General features: G+C 29.0%; 2 protein-coding genes and 1 long non-coding RNA gene across 4 annotated transcripts; 1 reads left to right on the top strand and 2 right to left on the bottom strand.

The window, feature by feature from the left end:
* LOC111040406 (ectonucleotide pyrophosphatase/phosphodiesterase family member 5-like) lies at positions 1-14,093 on the bottom strand. 2 transcript variants are annotated; one of them, XM_022324329.1, is made up of 7 exons: positions 13,409-14,093; positions 7,114-7,223; positions 6,635-6,808; positions 6,241-6,422; positions 5,949-6,146; positions 4,714-4,977; positions 1-331 (listed from the first exon to the last, which is right to left on the bottom strand). In XM_022324329.1, exons 1-7 carry the CDS (start codon positions 13,778-13,780, stop codon positions 294-296), a joined length of 1,338 nt encoding a protein of 445 aa, XP_022180021.1. In that variant the 5' UTR covers positions 13,781-14,093; the 3' UTR covers positions 1-293. The 2 variants fall into 2 exon arrangements, with proteins under 2 accessions (XP_022180021.1, XP_022180020.1); XM_022324328.1 differs by lacking the exon at positions 1-331 and having other exon boundaries at positions 3,703-4,977.
* Positions 7,230-13,517, top strand: LOC111040408. Its single transcript, XR_002605196.1, has 2 exons — positions 7,230-12,629; positions 13,389-13,517. It is a non-coding gene; the product is annotated as an uncharacterized LOC111040408 (long non-coding RNA).
* Positions 14,094-16,115: 2,022 nt separating the features above from the next.
* Positions 16,116-20,762, bottom strand: LOC111040424. Its single transcript, XM_022324348.1, has 5 exons — positions 20,428-20,762; positions 19,189-19,484; positions 17,504-17,572; positions 17,318-17,407; positions 16,116-16,299 (listed from the first exon to the last, which is right to left on the bottom strand). The coding sequence occupies exons 1-5, from the start codon at positions 20,654-20,656 to the stop codon at positions 16,231-16,233; spliced, it is 753 nt and encodes a 250-aa protein (XP_022180040.1). The 5' UTR covers positions 20,657-20,762; the 3' UTR covers positions 16,116-16,230.
* Between the last annotated feature and the right edge of the window lie 1,627 nt (positions 20,763-22,389).

Raw genomic sequence — 22,389 nt, 5'->3', positions numbered from 1 at the left:
ATTGTTACTCGTTACCTAATGGCTAATTTGTATCCTTAGTTGTTTTTATGAATTCAATAACGAGGTTGGTAAGTATTGTATTACACACAATTACACACAAATACGCAATCTTGACAAAAAATAAAATAGTCAACAAAGTTTAAAAAAAAGTTGTTTCTCCTCTTCTAGAGCAGTGTCTAACGTTGCTTATTATGTACATCCTTATAATAAGTTAGGTACACGTACGAGTAGTTTTCTCACGGTTTATGGTTCAAACTCAATACAAAAAATGTACATTGTAATTGACAAGGTGCCTAACCCCTTTGTCGTTTCTCCGAAATCTTCTGCTTACCTGTAACATCATAACATATTATATTTTGTAAGTTGATATAATTTTGACATTAAATTGGTTTGATAAAGAAAAAGCGGGTATATATAACCCTTTGGACTACTTTACACCAAATAAGACTCATATAGGTACTGTTGTCACATTTAATGTTACTTATTTTATATATACAGTACATAGTATGGAAAACTCTAATAAAAAGGTATTCTAATCAAGTGAATTTGATACAGTTCATGTATAGAGTCATATTTTAATGCAGTTCCTTGTCAATGAGTATCTACGATAATTGTTCTGGATACCACTCAATGTCTCAATTGAGTCAATTGTATAAATTGTTTACTTGTATAACAAGGTTATAATATGTTTGTCAAGTGTAATTTTAGTGATTAAGTTATTTTATAAAATATATATTATTATCTGTATGACTGCGTCTATCTATGTTCATATGTCTATATTATTTTTAGACTATAATTCTATGTTTTAACCTAATATATTGTGAAGAATAAAAAATTTGTTTCGTTTGTTATTGATAAAATCAAACACTTTTAAACCATTAAATTAGTGTAATACTGCAGAGAGACCATTATGGACATTGAATACTATTGTATTACACTATTTGAATTTATAAACACGATATAAAATTAAAAAATATCCAACAAATCTTAAAATATTGGCAAATTCAGAAAGCCAATTATGCCCAATATTCATACTGTTAAGGACAATATAGATGACAATAGCTGTCAACTGCTTCTACCCCAAATCTTATGTAGCAATATAAAAGTATTTTTTAAATAAAGAAATATTTTAAGTCAACGTATTTACCTATCACTTTATTTTTTGTTGAAATTATTCCCCCCCCCCAACCAATGTTCTTATATTATTTACTGAAATCAAAATTATTAAAAATCAAAAAAATTTAAATAATTTTAGTCGGCGATGATGACGATGAAAGGTTATAAAAAATGGGGTCTGAACATCTTTATCGCTAACCATCAGCACGTATAGCTATGTACAATATGGTCGATAACATAAAAAAACGTTTTCCATGTGCATTGGAGTGAAATGGCTAAAAACTAGCTAGCTAGAACCTATATTTCAGTGAACTTAGTACCCAGTAGTATTCTTATCATCAAGACTTAGTGATGCAATTACTGCCATTGCCTATGACGGGTACCTTGTAAATACCACGTAGTGGTTCTTTCGGTACATCAATTTGTTGGTGTTGGCTATAAACCTTTCGTAATGGCCGCAAATTGAGGTCTGCGGAAAAGCACATCGTGTGGGCCACCTGCGGGCCTTACCTAAATAGTTAATAACAGCTAGTAATATTATATGAAATACAATTATTGTAATTATTATTGTTATATTATAATATAGGTATGCAATTTGTTTTTGAAAAAAATTAATTCAACCTGCCGCATTACTAATAAAAAATGTCATTATAGATAACAATTAAAATAAATATATATGACCCCGCTGTGACCCGCTCACGATTGTTTTTCATTTACAACAATATTTATTTTTCATTGAATTCAAATTTAACATATCCTTAATACTTATAAGTTATAACTGTATATTGAGTATATTTAATGTTGAGTAACCCTCGATACCTAATAGTGACAACATTACAACACCTACTATACAGCTGAGCGAATTTCCCTATTTTTTTATTAGGTATGTCATACGATATATTGTGTTTTATCTTATTGTTATTCCCCTAACATCAATAACCGAACTAATGAAACAAGCTGCAAGAAATACTTGAGCTTATAAATTATAATGATAAGTATATTGTTTCTTGATAATTTATATACAATTCACGCACACATTCGTAATCAGACATTTATATTTAACTCATTTAACGCCGTTGACGAGAGTAAGTGTCATAACTATTCTTGTAACCTTGTCCAACGGTCTACAGATGCGTTTATTCGTTAATTTCGATCATAGTTGAATGTAGTTCTTTAAATTTAGTTTTTATTGTAGATTTATGAATTTTAGGGTGGAAATTGTGTATTAACATAAAATGAAAATTGCATGGTTGGTTTTAAAATTGGTTATTTTTTGGACTGCGTTTTTTTAATATTCGTTCTATCGTGTACAGTGTACAGTGTGAATGTATAAAAAAAATATATATATATATAGCTAGTGATAATTATGTACATAATATATTGTATAAGTTATTTTGTACTTTACATTATTAGTTATTTTGAATATTTTTCTACATTTTATGTATAAGACTCTTCTTGTGTACCAATGACTCGAAGGTAGGCGCGTCAATTGTATACAATCTAAGGCTCTACAGTAAAACTGGACATGACTCTTAAACTTGTCGTCGGAGTACCGTATATACAATGAACATTGAGGCATTTAGACGTAACTGGAGTTGAATGCTACTTTAAGTAGTATTTGAAAGAAATGATTTTTAAATTTCCACTATAGAGGAAACAACATATTTCACAAAGTCTTAGCAAGTTCTGTATTATAACAAAACTCCATGCAGAATTGATTTTTGAACTCAATAATTTATGGCAGCTTTCAAATGTATAATGATAAGTGATAACAAACCGCAGCATTCTATCTTGTGGTGAATGCGCTACAAGCTTTGTCTGATTTGTTTTTAATTGTTTCCTAAATCTTGTAAATCAAACTCATTTATATTCATATTTTATGGCCAACTTTGTGCGGATTTATTTAATATTGTATTAAAAAAAAAACTTGAACTTATAGAATAATCATGTATGTACAACCATCAAAATTCAAATGCCATTTTAAGTAGGTAGATAGAAGTTAAAATAAATTATATTTATTTATGTCGTATTTACAAATGTATTATTATATGTTATTAATGTTTTGCATAATAACTATACATCAAACGTATTCCATAAAAATAATATTATGGTTTTAATATGGAAAATATTAATTTTGATTTAGATACTTAACTCGTTTTGTTCCACCCTCCACGGGTGTCACTAGAAATAAGTTTCAATGAAATTTTTCAAGTTTTAAATCTCCTGGTGAATTTTTAAATGAAATTTTAATCTTTTAATTTGAAGACGGTTGAGTCTTTGCATTCCACGTAAAGATTTTGATTGAAATGTAGTACCTATGTCGAAGCTATGTTTGAAATCATTTTTTTCTCTAACAAAAAAATGTCGGTTTTTGATAACGATAAAATTTTAAAAAAATGTTCAAGTAATTTAATAAATATCATAGGTGCATTAAATAATTTATATATTTTAAAAGACATGAAGAAATACACTGTTTTAAATTGATTTAATAAAATAACGATTTTAAAGTAAAGTATTAAAAATATTTATCTGTTCTTTAAAATTAGAACAAATTGGGTAGGTATAAAATACATTAAATCACCCATGTCCTAACTCAAATATTAAACTAGTAGTTTATTGATATTTTCATGAAATATAATGATACTAAATTTGTACCTAGTTATGTATACAATAAAAATTACATTTACATAATACATTGTACGTAATTTTGGCGGAACATAGTTGCATAAATAAAAGTTTATATTATGAAAAATGACGAATATAATGCAGACAGGTTTATTATTTTATGTATTTTAATTGTATTAAAAATATATACACTGTTTTTGTTTTTACATTAAAAAACCTTGGAGTTGACTCACTAAAACACATTGTTTAATTAGGTACACAACTTTAGTAAATAAAAATACAAATATGATTGAGAGATTTCGTTTTGCAAATCTTAAATAATTATAACTAATATTTTATAATAATATAATGGACTAATAAATTTACTGATTGCAAAAAAAAAAAATGACATAACTAATAAACTTACATATTATTGCACCTACTTAATTATTATAATATAAGTACTTCGACTAAACGATATACTTACACGAATTTAAAATAAGGCAAATCGACACGTACGAGTAATACCTTTAAGGTATTGCGATATTGTTTGAATAATGAAAATCGTACACGAAACACGATAGCGATAAGACGAGTTTGTTGAATATTTTTGTAATACGTCATAATATGTAAATCGTATGCCATAATACAACGTGAGTACGTTTGGCCAATTAATCGAATCAAAATATAGTTATTTGATAATAAATTAATATAATATAGTTATTGAGAAGGAGAACGAATCCAACTGCAGATACCAAAATAGTCGTATACCTACGTATAATATAGTTTACGGGACCCGAAAAAGGGTCTCTGACGAGACGAGACAACCACCCTACAATCTCCACCCGAAAATCGGGGCACGTCCAAATGTAACATCGTTATCAAAGAATTTCGGGTCCGATCACAGATAAACGGGAAAGAGGTATTCGGGTGGTGGATTTAGGGTTCACAGACTCCGCGCGATCGCGTGAAGTAACAAAGCTGACAATATACCTAAAACGGGCGGCGTGGACGTGGGGGCGGCGCCGACGGGCTGGGGTGACAGCAACTGTTCGACGCCTTTCATTGTCCCGTCAATCCGTCGGCTCGGCTCGGTTAGGCCAGCGATCCGGCTGATCAGCGGGTAAAGGTCCACGTTGTCGAACTGCACTGCCGTGTAGTTCTTCTTGAACGCCGGTCCGGAAGCCATGAAAAGGGCTCGCATGTGCGGTTCTTCGTTGTCGTATCCGTGAGCCCCTACTTTGAACTTCTCCTTGGCTGAAACATGGACAACGATCAACGCTCATCGCATGTCTTGAGCTTAGTACAACCGTACATACTTAGTATATGATTGTTATAAACGAACAAGTAACGGTACGGGTATTGTTTTAGTACCGTGGGGCAGGGTTTATCGCAAAGATATTGGTTAGACAATTAATATGTATTGATAAATTCCACTCGAAAATCTCTGTTAAAATATTGGCGTACGTACCTATACAATATATTACTAATGCAATTTAATGTAGTGTATTAAAATATTTATAAGAAATCATCTCTCGAGCGAGAATTAGCCACTCCCACTCAATTCTGCACTCCTATCTCGTCAGCAAAAAATCAAAATTATGATACTTGCGATGAAATACTAACCAAATTATAGTGTTCGACTGCCCCAAATATGCTGAAACCTACAAAATCCCAAACAATCTTGGTTAATCACACCAAGCCGAAGAGAACATTGGCTCAAATTCGTGCAATATTATGTTAATTTTTCCATACCTACTCCAAACATTGAACATTTTTCCAAACATGTTACTATACATATAATATTGCATTATAGGACATAATTTATATTAATAATTATATATATATTTTTTTTAGCTATAAATTTATTTTTAGACTAATAAAAATTGTAGTTGAAATCTTGTAACAAAGATAAAAAATGATATGTGTATTGCATATGAATACAGTCAACAGATAATATTTAGAATTTATAAATACGCACTGTTCTTATGATGTTTCCTTTCAAATGTTAGTTAAGACCACAGTATATTATGTATTATTTGTAGCTAGGAAAAAAATTACAATAACAGTGACTTATTTATTGTCGCATGTGGTGGGTATAAAAGTGTTTTAGGTACTAAAATTGTCTCTAAAATGTTTGGACCATACTAATTCACTTTAAAAAACGTTCTTTGATAGTTTATCATTGCGTTTACTTAATTTTATTGATGTATAGGTTAGGTACTAACTTGTTCCGTTCAAAATATATTCATAATATATATCCCAAAATGCATATTCAGGTTTAGCCAACAAATATATAATATCTGTCAATCTTGAATTATTTTTCATATGCCAACGGTCAGGTAATTCATCTTTTTTATATACACCAAATATCTTAGAAGTATTGGCTACTATTGAAAGATTTTTATAAATTTCGTCGAATTTATCTGAAAATAATAGCAACAATATAAGTGTTCTAAGTGTACTAGTATCACTCAAGTAGCTCCTTATATGACGTGACGGTTGTATTAAATAACTCACTTGGATTTGGATGTATGAACGCATTAGGACCTGACTTAATGATTTTGTAAGTATCATTGGACACATAATTATCTAAATGTATCATTCGTTCATACGTGATAGTATCCATCCCGTGATCGCTGAGAATAATGAGATTTATTTTGTTTTCTAGTTTTTCCTGACTTATTTGGTCAAGTATATACCTAAAATTATGATTTTTTGAATGTTAACAGTGTTAGCAAATATGAAACAGATTATTATAAACTTAATGAAATATAACTTGATATTTAAAAAAAAAAAATGATTTGAAAAAATTAAAAATATTTTTTGTAATTACATTGTTCATAGTGACATGTATACATCTAAAAAAACAAACGTATAATTTATTTTCAATTTATTTATAAATCATAAATACTTTAGTGTGACATCTGCTCTCACTATTTGATTTGTTGTCTCTTGTGAGTAGATTCCTTTTAAATGAGCAATATGATCTGGTTCATCAAAATACGCATACACTAAATTGGCTGGTTTATTTTTGTCTTTAATCCATGACATGATGATGTCTATACGATCAGACCAAGGCAATGAACTGGATATATATAAATAAATAATTATTTTGGTCAAACAATTTTATACGATTTATAAGAAAATCTAAAGAAGATCAATATTATTGTTACAATAAATATTATTTTCAAATAATAATTGTAAAATACAATGTTGAACTTGCTCATTTATGTTTTTAAAAATATTTAGATAGTAAAAAGTAGAGTTGTGTTTCAAATTTGTTGGCTTTATATTTAGTTTAAAACGGTTTATAAAGTTAAAAAGTAAATAATAAAATGTAAAAAGATTAGACTCATTGCTTATCATTACAATTATAATGTATATTATTACCGGTTGTATTTTTGAATATAGGTAGGATATTTGTTTTGATACGCGAATTCGGATCCTGGCCACATCATCACACCGCTAAATCGTCCATCTCCATTGATTTCGTTTTGAATCTGAAATTATTTTATCTCATAAGACCATACTAACAACATCAGGATCAGTCGCAGAGCAAGGATTTACAAATGGGGGAGGGATCCGTCAAACTAGTCGAGATGCCTTGGTGGGCGGCTGCCGACAGCTTCATTATTAAATATTAAACCACAGAACCAAAAAATCAATAGGGTGGGATACAGCAGTTTTAGTTATAAAATCGACATCCTTCGGGTATTGACCACTATCATTATAATTACACCATAAAAGTTAAAAACAAAATATGTTTATACAAATAGTAGTATACAAATGTTATTTTTCTATTAATAATATTAATAATAAATAAAAGTGGAATAATTAAGTTATCATTAAGTTAATCGTTAATTCTTAAACATTTTTAGAAAATGTTCTCTTTTTCAACTGGAAATGTTTAGTCTCACTTTTCAATAGGTGATAAAAATTATGGACATGGGTATCGCTGTTTTTATAGTAATATTATAAAAGGTTTCAACTATATCATTGTATACATAACGTAAGATAATACTGTTGTACAAATATTCAGTCAACCTTGGAATTTTTGAATAAAAATTCATTGGAAAATATTATTAAGAGCGTGCAAGTCGGCAATAAATAAAGTAATGAAAGTTTGTTGATTAGTATAGGTGATGGGGATATTATAGTAATATCGATATTTAATGGTATAATGTTAATGTATGTAGTCCATACACTTAATTTAAATTTGAAATTAAATTAAAATGATATTATTTTATTATGTTATGTTTTACAATCATTATTTTTTTGTTTGGGTTTGTTTTGATTACTATTATTGTTCATCGGAAAAATGTTTCTGAAAGGAGTAAAATATACTCTATGATAGAAGGTAATATAAGTAGGTAAATAATTTTCAAAATGACTTAACCATTGTAAGCTAAGTATAATGTTTTAAAAACTTGATATTTCTTTTCAGTGCGATTGTTAAGCAATGTTAAATTTTTACTTGTATGACATAACGATTGACTGCAGGATTAATAATAAAGTGATGTAGGATAAAAAATATATACAAATCTATCATAAACAAACAGAAGATAACTAAATTTACAATTTTTTCAATCGTTTTAACATCGTGATGAAAATACGGGCATAGTACCTACGTTTATCCTAGTGTAGCATCCTCTATAGTCTTGTTAATGATAATATTAGTTTAAACTTAAAGTACTAGACTCATATTTTTTTAAATAAAGTTCGATTTAAAATAACAAACCTCGGTAAGCTACATTGGTTTGAAAAATGGCTTGTTAATTATTAAACAAAAATAATGCTGGTAGATACTGAACAAACTACAAAAACTGGTTGTTCTACACTTTTACACTTGTACACTTGTCCCGTATATCATGTCATGTTACCTTGATATAATCCAGTATTATATTTATTCTGAATTTTATAGAAATGATCAGTCATACACATTCTAAAAATGACAGTGTGGTGTATATGTTAGTATGGACTAGGTATATTGTATAATTATGTGTATACTGTCAGTTCATGTTTTTTGTGGTTTTTATCAGTACTTATTTAGTTATTTTACGTTCTCTGAAAAATTATAATATATAACCTCTACACAATTTACCTAGGATTGATTATTATACAATTATACATTTAAAGGTTTATTAACATCGGGATATTAAATAATGAATATTGTAATGCGTTGGGTTTCTTTTACAAATTACCCAACTAAACCTTATTTGACCTATTATTACTTTGGCCTATTATTTAAATGATTCTTATCGTCTATTAACATTATGAGTTCATGACGATGAGTTCGATTTACGAGCACCGAGTATGTATCAACAAATAAGAACGTGTAAGTTACTATAATATAGTTTATTTATTTATTTTAATTATATCAACTATTACAATAATATGATAATGTATACAAATTAAATTCTGAATATACTAATAACTAAAATAGAAAAAAAAATTGAATTACGATTTAAATACACTAAATTCAAAGACTGCTAATAATAGTTAGCAAATACACATTTATTACTTGCAGTCATTACAAGATTAGCAGGGCAGTTCATGATATTATAATTTTTATAATGGAACTTATTTGATAAAAAGGTTTAAGATCTCGTTCATTGAAAGAATTTACTTGAAATATTATTAGAGAAAAGGGTTCAGAGCAACCGATAAAAGCTAAAAAATATTAATGTATGTACAAATTTAGAGAGTAAAAGCGAACGCCTGTCGTTAGTGAAGATAGGTATTATACTATTTTCGTTTTAGATTTAAGTTAGTGGATGTTAAAATAGGTACTAATATGATTAAAATATTAAATTATAAACTATTTATCAGTAAATGTGTACAAAAACATGACTTACTTGTAGATTATTTCCTATTTTATATATGTATCATGTATATGTAACACCTATATTAATATTATTTTACATAATTGTAATTTATATTATATAATTGTGTCGTAATAAGTTTATCATCAATATGTTATACCTACTTGGGTACCACGTGAGAACATTATGATTCAACACTACACAAAACATAATTATTCATAAATATATTTATTACATTTTTACTTTTACATATTGCACTCGTTAACCGTTGCATTCCATGCTATGCGAATACAATTTAATTTATAATTATGTAATTGTCATTAATATATAAGATTATCAGTCATTCGTTTTCACAGGTGTAATTCAATTATTCGCGTTTACGACATTGATAACGCTCATTGTAATGTTCGTAATCCTACTTATAAGTGTGTAATATAATTTTAACAAACTCAATAATCAAATTTTCAATTTGTTCACGTACATAATGTTAACGTGACTTGGAAAAATGTACCTAAAATTATTATTATAATCATTAATTATATTGCACAGTATAACTTTTTGGCGAGTGTCCATCAAAATTACTACTTATTGAATTTTTTATAAATAAGAAATATAAATAATTTGTATGTTTTATGATATTTAAATGTATGCAATACATACCTAGACTTTTAATTTTATACGTATTATCAAAATTAAGAGGACGTTACCCATGTGTTTGTTGTCTCCGTCTTACAAACGTAACGTACGACGTACCAAACTGTCATTCACTAGTTTCAATAGTACGCTGTTAAGTCTTAATGTTAGACTGAATTTATATAGTATAAAACTTTTAAGTAGAAAATTTTCTGGGTGACTTTTTTCATATTTTAATTTTTGAAACAAGAAATTAGTATGCGAAATATTAAAAAATTAATATAATCATATTATCTCACTCGAAAATTCAAATACCAAACAAAAACTAACGCTTAAACACAGATAATGTTCTTACCTAAGAGTTTGATAATAGGTAAATTCATTCAAATATCAAAAATAACAGCATACTATTGAAACTAGTGAACAACAATTTGCTACGTTGTACGTGTTTAAGACTAATGCAACAAATGCAAAGTGTTCTATTAAAGATCTTATTACAATTTGTGTTAAGCATATACATCGAGACGACTATCTATAAGTATAAGATTAAAAAAAAATACATTTTAAAAGTTATGTGTATCCAACGTTTTGGTGTCCTACTACATGGCTTCGTGGATATTTTTAATTCAAATAAAATACATAGATTTTCACATTGATGGAGGTTAGTGAAAGCAAATTGGATCTAATCGCAAACAGCGTACATTTTTCACTTTTATCATTTGATATTAACAAATGCTAAATATGGTATAACCCATCTCATTGAAAATTAAGAAATACATTCATATATATGAAAAAATCGTTTTAAAAAAACTCATATAGTACAACTCAACTAATCTATATTTAAATAGGAATATATAATTTAAATCTAATGTAACGCGAATTCAGGCTATTGTGGCAAATGTACAAAATATTTATTTTGGATATGTACTAAATTTTCAACTATGGCATAGTGAATGGTACTAAATTAATTTCTTAAATTCATGATGTATTAAGCGACAAGCAATTATTATGGTCATTGATCATATTAAAGATGAAAAAACAATGAAAACACAGAAAGGGTTTTTCGTAAAATTTATCACTGACCACTATATTGAGTTTAATTGTTACAAAAAAAACCACAAGACAACGATTTTAGTACATTTTGATTTTGATATACTTTTACACATTTATTTTAACTCCTGAGTCGCAGAGCCACAGTGGGATGAATTAAAAAGTATCCCCAGTAATATCGAAAGGTAAAAGTGGAAAAGTCACGTAGTGGGATGTATCGATTTTAAGTGATCTATACCGTCGGCGGTGGTGAGGTAATAATGTTTCGTTCATGAAGTTGGCTCCGCGGCTATGCCCAATCAACTTTAGACCTATTTTAAAATTTAGTAACTCTTAGTAGCTAATTGTAACCGACAACAAACAATTTATAATGTATTCGTATGGAATAATTTAAACTGTTCACATAAGATGATTGGCCGTCACAAATAACCGTTACATATATCGTTAAGAATATCGATTACTGAAAACCAGTTGGACGCGAATACTAGATGAAACTACAATTGTTCCGAAAACCGACAACTATTCGTTATAGTACGCGTCAGACGTCATCAAAATTCAAAGCCGTTGTATGTGCATGATCGTGGATGATGGTCCGAAGTCATTGACCTGATTTATAAGATGGATATTTCACTTAATCAGTTAGGGGCTCGTGTAATAACAGTATATTTCAGTCGTTCAGCATTCACTGAAATGTCACTATATGAGGTGTGAAAATATAATGTGCCCTCGGGTTAGGTGTCATTCAATAGTATAATACAAACCGGGCAGTAGCGGCAGTAGCGAAATATTTCAACTATTAACAAGTAGGTATAGTATATTATGGACAATCATAATAAAGTGTAGTTGTTTTGTACGTAAGAAAGAAACAATGATATTATATTCTTCCGTTACCCCCCTTAATTTTCATTACATTTCATAATAACTAAAAATGGTTATCTATGTATAATATGACTATGGCGTGCTATAAGGAGTACTGTAGTAGAGGCCAGAAGTTATCGAGGCTTTTCAATTCCAACATTAATACATATTATCTTAATCCCGTCACAGACCGATACTTCTACTGTACCTACTGCCGCATAAAATATCAAAACAAAACACAATATTATTGTTAATCCAATAAACATAAGCCAGTACGATCGTTCTCTTTGCCAAATCTTAGTAAATCAACACGTCTTATTAGTTCAAGCAGTATATGATTTTCGTACGGACAAACACTTAGAACACGGTTCGACTGGAGTTATATTTATTACCTACTGATCTTGTAGTACATAATACATGGTACCGCGGAAGTGTCGGATCCAACCTGCATCGTCGAAAAGCAATGGCGAATCGTTCGAGAAATCTGCTCTAGCTCAGGCGTGGATCCAGGGGGCTAAAGGGCTTTAGCCCCCCTTCAAACATGTATATTTTCTGTATTTATTTATATAATATATATATGCGTAGTGCCAAACATTTTGAACGCCATAAAAAAAAATTATTGGTCAGTGCTATCAAAATATAAGGATGCTAAGACACAGATAAAGTTTTTCCCTATAAAAGGATACAAATCTTGCTAATTCTGATGTAAATATTGAGGCTGTAAAGTTGTCAGCTAATTTTTAACACGTAAAAATATTGAAAAACAATGTTTTTAAATTATTATTGAATTATACCCTGGTAACGCGTACAACGTTGTTTCCTCACTCCGTTTAGTTTTTAGTCAGTAATTTAGGAGTCAATGCGTGTTATTAGTAATATTATGATTAGGAGGAGGGAGCGAGGGGGTAAAGCACCAACGGCTTTATTTTATAAAGAACCCTCTACAATTCGATCAAATCTCCGCCTATATTTCTTCCGCGTACCACAGATTGAAAAACGCTGGTCTTGGCCTATTTTTCGAGATACTGTCGAACTTGGTTAACTCTACATTTTTTAACTCAAAATCTTCTATACTTCAAACTTTTACCGGTCCCTAGTATTTCCTATTATTTTGATATCTTTGAATAACTCAAACATTTTAGTCGGTCACTTCAACTTCGAGTTAACCAAGTCCGGCTGCAGTATATTGCTCAACTACAAGGGACTGATGGCGGGGACTGATTTTGTCGAGATTGATTTTGCTAGAACCAAGGTTGCTACATACACAGTCCAAACAATTAATATTATAATTATTATACACAGCGTGGACAGATGGACCTTACCCAGATGGGCACCACCGAATCGTCGTAGTGGAACTGCTCGTACGTGTAGTGCATCATCTCGTAGTTCTTGTCGAACATGTAATTGTCGAACACGCCGTGTTTCTCGGAGTACATTCCGGTGGCCATGGTGAAGTGGTTGACGAACGTCTTCGTGGGGAACGCGCTGCGCATGTACGGCGGCGCGGCTGACGCGTCCCGGAATCGGGCCATGTGCGGCGTCACATTGGCCCGGATGTAATCGGGCCGGAAACCATCGAAAGACACGACCACCGTCACCGGGTGTCGTGTGACGGCCGCAACCCCCGCCACTGACGCAGCCGCGAAGACTGCGACTAGGCACTTCACAGCCTCAGCACTGGCCGGCATGCACATGGCCAACGGCCACGGAAGTGATGTGCCAAGCGGAGAAAACAATCTCTGATCAATGGTGTGATCCGCGATTTACGCGTCTATCGTATAATATAGATCAATGCGTGCTTCCGGTGTGGATGTGGCCGGACGTGCGATAACGGCCGCTGTCGAAATTATCGGATGTCTGCGCCGTCGGTATCTGGCCGTTATTCGTCGGCCACACGGTTTACAGTGTTTATACTACTAGCAGTTTCGGCTGCCGATGACGTGCGTAGAGGTCGGTGCACGGTAAAATACTGCACACACGCCGTCGACGATACACTTCACTAACCTAAAGAATATTGCACGCGCGCATCGAAAGAACAGGTGTTGTGTCGGAGTGGGGATGACGTGTCAAGAGCGAGCTTCAATTCGGGCACGGTGATCGTGATGTGTTGTTTATTTTCATGTTTTTGTTGTTATTATTATTATTATTATTATTATTATATCATTTACTCGTTTTAATATAAAATATTAGTATTGCAATAATATAATAATAATGATGATCTGAAAGTATATTTTTTCGAGACCACAAGTTTGTAAAAAAAATGTTATAAAAAACTTATACTATAATATTTCAGATCTATGAATATATATTACGTATACATTACCTACTTTGTATTATTACATTTTTGAAATGTTTGCAGCACATTTTGTGGTAAAAAATTGCTTTGGTTTATTTAACGTTTTTATTTGCTTATTGTAAATACGCCACCCCAACGGGAATACGTCATTTACATTATTAATACTGCAGTACCTTTTGAATATGGGCTATAGGTTATATTAAAGTGTTATTCAAATTTTTATTGGTAGCTTATATCAGGTGTACATGTACATGTTACTTAAGAGCTTATGTAGGATTTTCTCCTTAGAGGAGGATGTGGAAAATTAAAATTTTGGTGACCCACTTTACTTATTCAATAATAACAATAACAGATACGTTGTACCTATAGGTTAATATAATGTATTAAATGTATACGAACCTATAATATTTTTAAATGTAGGTATACATGTATAATCTAGTGTAATTTACTTTGTAAAGTCAAAGTTTCTAATAGATTCATCTGTACATTATTTATTTTTATTAGTGGTATGATAACAAAGCTAATCTTTGCACACTATCTAAGATATACTTATTCCGTACCCTTGCATGAGTTTTTATCATTTTTAAATGATTAGCGTTTGCAATATTCACGTCATCAGTATAGTTGATAACTTTATAATTAATTGCAAATCGTAATCACAAAGTGTACTATATGAACATATGAGCAATAGCAACAATTTCATCATTTATCATATTATTTTCAAACGTTCAACCGTACCTACTACCACAATTCACAATCGCTTATCATAAATCGAATAAATTTGTTTAAAATTTAATACAATTATGCATTTTACTATTGTGTGTGTACATACATATGTAATTATACATTATCTGTTTAACTTATAGGAATGATGGATTACAAGACGCCTATTTCGACCCAAAAGGAAAACAAATCATTATCATAATAATATTTTATATTATACACTATTATTACTAAAATATAATAAGCTATTTATACTATTAAAAAAAATTCCTTGCCTGTTGGTTATATTTTTACTGTAAATTATACTTTGCATTCAAAATTCACAGCCCTCCTTTTTTATAAGAATCGTACCACACATTTATTTTTGTACAGATATTATGATACAGATCTGTCACCGTACCACTTCTATATATATACCATAATAATTGTAAAATTGAAAACAATAAATTAATTTCAGATGGCCGCCCATCGATAACAATTATATATTATATACAGTTATTTTTTATCACTCAAATAAAAAAAAAGATAGTCTAAATTTTAATTTAAAGAGGATGGAAAGTGTAAGAATTTTAAAAATGTACAAGGGATGTAGAATAAAAAAGGTTGAAAACCACTGTCTTAGACCATTTTATGTTCGTATATAATACATGCACTTGGAGGTGGTGCCAGAAATCTCAAAACTTTCTGCATAAGGTAGACTATACTTAATAATTCATTATTATTAATTATAACAATGGTACAATTTTATCGAGCGAAATGTGTACGATCACATTGCAGGTATAATCCTACAAATTAAAAATTAACACAATGACAGATCAATTTCAAAATTCGAGTCACCAGCAACCAGTTACTAGTATGATTAAAATAGTTTTTTATACGTATGTAGCGTATAGGCATACTATAGGTAGGAATGTATTTTTAATTAATAATTATAAAATTACCTTTTTTGAAGGAAAATAATTGTATGGTTTGAAATAATTAAAACCAATAAATATACTGATGCTGTATAATTATATTTCTATTTTCTAAAGTGCAATTGTTTGAAAAATTAAATCTATGATAATAATAACACATTAATTTTAAGTCTATCACACTACGTAATTATTACTATTCTTTTTCTTCAAACTATTGACTGGTTATTGCCAATTGAATTTGAACCAAAACTACAAGATAAGTGACAATGGATGCAATTATCTGAAAAAAAGGAATTATTATTACTAAAAAAAATGTAATAGGTATTTAAACTTAAGTCGCAAAGTAATAAGTTCAATACAAAACACCATGCTACACTATGCCAAACCTTCAAAAGCAAGGTTTCGGGTTTTTGTTGTTGAATATATTCGGGTGTTCCAAGGTTATACAATTTATATTCTAAGATATAAATATACTCTCAGTGATGCAACCAGAAGAGATTTTCGGGGGGGGGGGGGGATAAGTCTAACTGGTATAAAATTTAAAAACAATTCCCAAAATCTGAAATTCCGATATATATTTTACAAACTTATTATGCAACTACACATTAAGTAGGATTCATAAAAAAATCATAAGTTTCACATGGCACAACACCACTCTCTATGCTGGTCGGCAGCGGCTAGAGGCTCTAGTATTATAGATATTATTATTATTATTATATTTATTATTATATTATTATTATTTTTTTTAGTATTATTATTTTCTAGTATTAGGCTCTTTATTATTTTTAATTTTAAGGCTGATCTAGTCCTGGGGTATTTTTTTGAGTTGAGACCTTTGGAATATAATTTTTTACAGCGTAAGGTATAAAATGTCATACAAATACACGAGGACTGGGGTTAAAAGCCGGTTTTTCCACTGAATGCAGAGTGCGTAAATACATTTTGTATGTACTTAACTACAATCGGAAGACCAGTTTATAAATATGATTAGGTACATTATAAGTTGATCATAAATCAATAAAAAAATATCAAAAATACATGGTCACAATATTTTTTTGGGGCTTTGAAACTGTTTAATCGTAGAATTTAGAAAAATTTCCGAAATTGTTGCAAATTATTTTATAGCTATAAATTTGTTAAATTAAATACAAAGTTCCCCATCAGCTATTATAACTGAAATAATAAAAAAAAAGTAGAGCTGAATTGTTACCAATATACTTCCCCCTTTCTTTTGTAGTTAGTTTCATATGTTTAATAGTGTTATGTTATTTTAAAATAAATTTAGAGAGGACACTTACTGATTGAAGTAGTTTGTAGTCCAAATCAAAAAAATCATACACATCAAATATAATCGGATTGTTCCAACAATTCAATATGAACACCTCAAACTGTGCACAATGAATAATATTTCATAGAAATTAGAATATTTTAATTGCTATTAGACTAGACTATTTAGACCACTAAGTTAAATATCAATATTTTACTTCTTTGATAATCCAAGAGTTTGTTGTGGTACGAAGTACATCATGGGCAATCAAAACAGTTTTTTTTGACTATAACAATAAACATATTATAACATTTAATTATTAATTATTGACATCCAATAGTTTATTATAAGATTCATAAATTATTTCCCATAATACATTTTAAAATGTAGTAACAATACCGGGATATACATTTTACATATACAATTTAAAAAAAGTTTGATATGAATGCCATGGAAGTAATAGGAATTTAATAAACTTTCACTATGTTTAATACATTTTATATTCTTTATAAAAATGGATATCCAGATGGACATAGAAAATAAAAATCTTAAAAAAATATATAAGGATAATAAACCTAGGGCAGACTTTACATAGATATAATTTGTAATTCAATTTGTAAAATTTAAAAACAAATTGTGTTATTATATCTTAGGATACCTATTAATAATTGTAATGATTTGCTTGGGATAAACTTTAAAGTTGAATTATTGAAACAAAAACACGAATTATAGTTCATTGTCAATTTTATGATTTAATAATTAATGTGTTTAAATAAGCATGCATCTTACACAATAATACATAACTTTTGAAGTTTAAATTTTAAATTTTTAAAAATAAACTAATTTATGTAAAATAACTTTTTTTTGTGATTTAGAAATTATAAGTGGTACAGGTTTACTAAAAATTAATTCTTTCAAATTTTGAATGGATTTTAATAATACCAAAATTTAAGAAAATCTTGTATTGATTGGAATTTTCCAGTAGTTTTTCTAAAAAACTTACAACTTATAACTTCAGTAAAACATTTTAAAATACAATTTTAAAACAGGATTTTAGTGTTAAAAGTTATTAAGGCCCACAATTCTCTAAAAAAATTTAAAATGACCTTAAATTTGATAGTTGACAAAAAAATAATAAACCTCTAATTTTGGTTCAAAAATACATGAAACGTATTTATGTTATAAAACTAGTGCATTGTATAGTTAACTTTGTAAAATAATGCAGAATGCATCAAAGTACCAGCCTTAGTAATTTTATTTATAAACATAACTTTGATTATTTATATAATCATTCAAATTTATTCAAATTACAATTAGACTTTTATATTACTTAATTTATTTGATAACAAATTATATAATATATATGACTTTTTATTTTAAAAATTTCAATTTATTAAAGGTAATTTAAAATATTTTAACTTAATAACTATATACATTTTAGTCCATATCTAAAATATTTGACCCCAGAAGGCCACTAAAACGAACGTGGTGTCGTGATCTACTAATTGACTAACTCCCACCATTTCATATTAAGAATTTCCATCGATGAATAGCCACTTTCCACAAGCCTCCTGTCCAGAATTTTATTTTATTTACCTAATTAATTAAATTAATTAAATATATTTTTTTTCTAGTATTTCTATAAATCCAAACATCACTTTTGCTTACTGTGAAAAATAACTTTAATGATTGTACAATTAGGTACTACATTAAAAAAAAATATATATCTTAAATATTTCAATTATCTGGACTAATGGTGATTTTTTTATAACTAGTATAAAATGGGATTGCATTTTTCAAATTGTATGACAATTTAAATTTAAGTTTTTTATATTTTATTTAAAATAATTTAATAATTGTGTAATATGAATAACTAAATAATAAATACATTTTAAAACTTACTTCTTTTATTGTATTATGCGCTTCTCGAACTATGAAAAATATAAATATCATCTTCAAAATACAAAAAATTAAAAGCAATTTGTTATACGCGAATAATGTGTCAATATTGTTCGTGTAGTTAAATGCTAATTTTGTTACGTTTGAAGCAATGAGTAAAACTGATTCGATAATAATAAATAATGCGTGAAAACCGTAGTATGTTTTTACTTCCTCTGTCAAATTCCGTAGTTTGATAAATAAATTGTGTATTTCGGTTGGATACAAACATTTTTCAGTTTTAGTTTGATGGCTAATACCTAAAAATAACCCAAAATTAAGCGTTTTTTCTCAATTATTATTGTTGTAAACCAAATTTAAAGAGACTGTTGAACTTACATAATTAAGAAAGGATATTCATTTTTATTCAGTGTACATTTAAAATACTGTTAAAATGTATCGTTGTTAGTCTGAAGTGCAAGCTAACATATTGTGTGCAATTATTAAATTAGTTTATTTTAGTTACTTACATATAATAAACATATCTATCTAAATTTTATATTGATTCAATGTTTTGCATTTTATAGTGCAGACAATTTATGTATCGTTTGATTAATTTAAGGTACTTATATAGTAAACTCTCGATTATCTTCGGAACAGGGTGAGACGGACGCTGACCATGGATAAGCCAGGGTTAATCCAAAACTTAAATCGAAAATTCTATTTTTATATCATTAAAAATTATATTAGGTAATATTAAATAATAGTATTTAAATACAAATTTGATAAGTAAGTACACATTGTATTTTTATTTAAACATTAAATTAATTGGTATGTCAAGAAAGTAAGTGTACTCAATTTTCTTAGGCTTCAAAAAAATAACATTTACATTTATTTGTTCACAAATATATATTATATTGTACATATGAACACTTTGTACTATATATAGTTCCAAGGAAGACCACGGATAATGCAGAGTTTACAGTGCTTATAAAGTGATAACTGGTATTTATATTTATTTCAACTATAATCAAAATTTTATTTTATTTGAATGCAGCTTATAATAGCGTTGTGAGTAGTGTGTTTATGACTATATATTACTGTATCCATCATAGATGATGATTATGGTCATTATCGTTGGTCAGGTCAGACTTAATAAAATTATAAGTGTAACGCTCTCCTGATAAAATGTCAGTGGATATTTTAGATGGTCTCCGTGTTCGGTAAACCGTTAAATAATATTACATTTGAATAGGTACTTACTGTTTTCAAATACAATGTTGGCCAGTTTGTATCTGTCACTTAACATTCTAATACATATAATATATTGTGATACTGCTATCATTGTCAACAAACAGACCAAACTCCACATAAATATTACGAAAAAACTATTGTGTAAAAAAAACGTCATGACAGATACATGGTAAGTCCCAACGAGTAAGACGAATACTAAGTAAAATTGTTGTGCCTTATGGTTCGACGGGCATTGCATTTGTAGTGTAAATTTGTCAAATTGATAAAATGAATCAAGTATTTTAAAAAATTGTTTACTCCTACACGCCGAAAGTGCTACGTTAATAGCCGACACGATTGAGTTAACGTATGTCTCGAATAAAATAACCTGAAATTAGATATTCTATGGTAGTTAATCATCAATTTTAATTTAATATTTAACATATTATTATATACGTGATGAAATTAATAAAATAATTTACACATTTTAATAATCTCTGTGCTTGTGGTATTTTACTAGAATTGTTGGATATTTCAGTATTCATTAAAAAACTAGTGAAACCTAATGATATCCATACAACTAATGAATACAAAAAAGATAAGTTCTTGTGGTTTCCAGCAAACGGAAAGAAACCGATTAATTTTCCAACATAGTATGTTAGGTTCAGATTATTCCACGCCGAATAAGTCATAATACTTTTGTAACAACTCACTGTAACAGACCAAGTTCGTAGGAACCTAAAGTACGTATGGAATCTATTGTTTATAAAGTTAACATTAAAATATTTTGACAGCAGATACTCGGCAAGCACTCGAGTTGTGTCATCAGTTTTAGATATCAAGTATTTTGAGTAGGCACTCTGAAATCAATTTGTTTCGTAGTGATTGGTTTAAATAATTAATTTACCTCTATATCCTCTAATAATATAAAGTATTTCTGAATAAATAGTATTATATTTTAGAAGCAACGTTTTTGACAGCCCCTCAGACCGTATTGATACCGTGACCAACATTAATATTTAAGTATAATATTATATAGGTAAATAGACACGTAACCAATTATATGTTGAAATGTACAAGTTAACATACAAAAATATAGAGATTCTCATATCAGAATTTATTTGAAATAAAAATAATTTGCTGATTTTGGAGTTTGGGTACTATTGTAGGTACTACTAATGGTGTGTTCCATATGTGTTGTGATCTTAAATTGAATAACTGTAAATGTAACAATATATTATGGTTTTAGATACATACATGCAAGTTGCATACAATTATACGTACACACATACATAAACATTCGATAAAAACGGAAATATGGCCTACTAAATGCTATGGATATTTAAAAGATGTATTCTATTATGATTAGTTTTTATAATACTCTATGAAGAATAAGAGATGAATTATTAAAAATATAAGAAGAAAACTAGGTTTACATTTAATTCAAATCATACTAAATCCTGATAAATGGTAACGATATAATATAATAATATATTGCTACATTATTATAATATGACGTATTTGTGTCTACGTATTCGTGATCAAACACGGCAAATACGTATATTTTACTGGATAATATTTTACCGGACATCTAACTATTTCAGACAATTTCTGTCCACTCTCATATAGGTACAACTCGTTGACTGTTCTTTTTATACAATTATAACACGCGGCCCAGTGGACATGACAGGTAACGGACTAGAGGTCACTGCGGTTACACTAACTGTTGCCAATAGATGGCGATCTTCATTAAGTGATCGCCGAGGCTGGTCTGTCGACTTTATAACTATTGCCACCAACTATTGAGTATAATATACAATACAATTTATTTATACTCAATGTTATTGTCTACCAATAAAACGGTTTTTCACCAGCTACTTATACTTCTGTCAATTCGTGTTACTGTATTGGACATAATTTTTTTTGTGATACGCTTAATATGAAGTCCGAATTCTGAAATGTTAAAGCTATACTGAATCATATACAAAATTC

This window comes from Myzus persicae, unplaced genomic scaffold (genome assembly GCF_001856785.1).
Source record: "Myzus persicae strain clone G006 unplaced genomic scaffold, MPER_G0061.0, whole genome shotgun sequence".
Taxonomy (NCBI): domain Eukaryota; kingdom Metazoa; phylum Arthropoda; class Insecta; order Hemiptera; family Aphididae; genus Myzus; species Myzus persicae.
The sequence above is the reverse complement of the archived record's forward strand: the minus strand, read 5'-3'. Positions and strand labels throughout refer to the sequence as shown.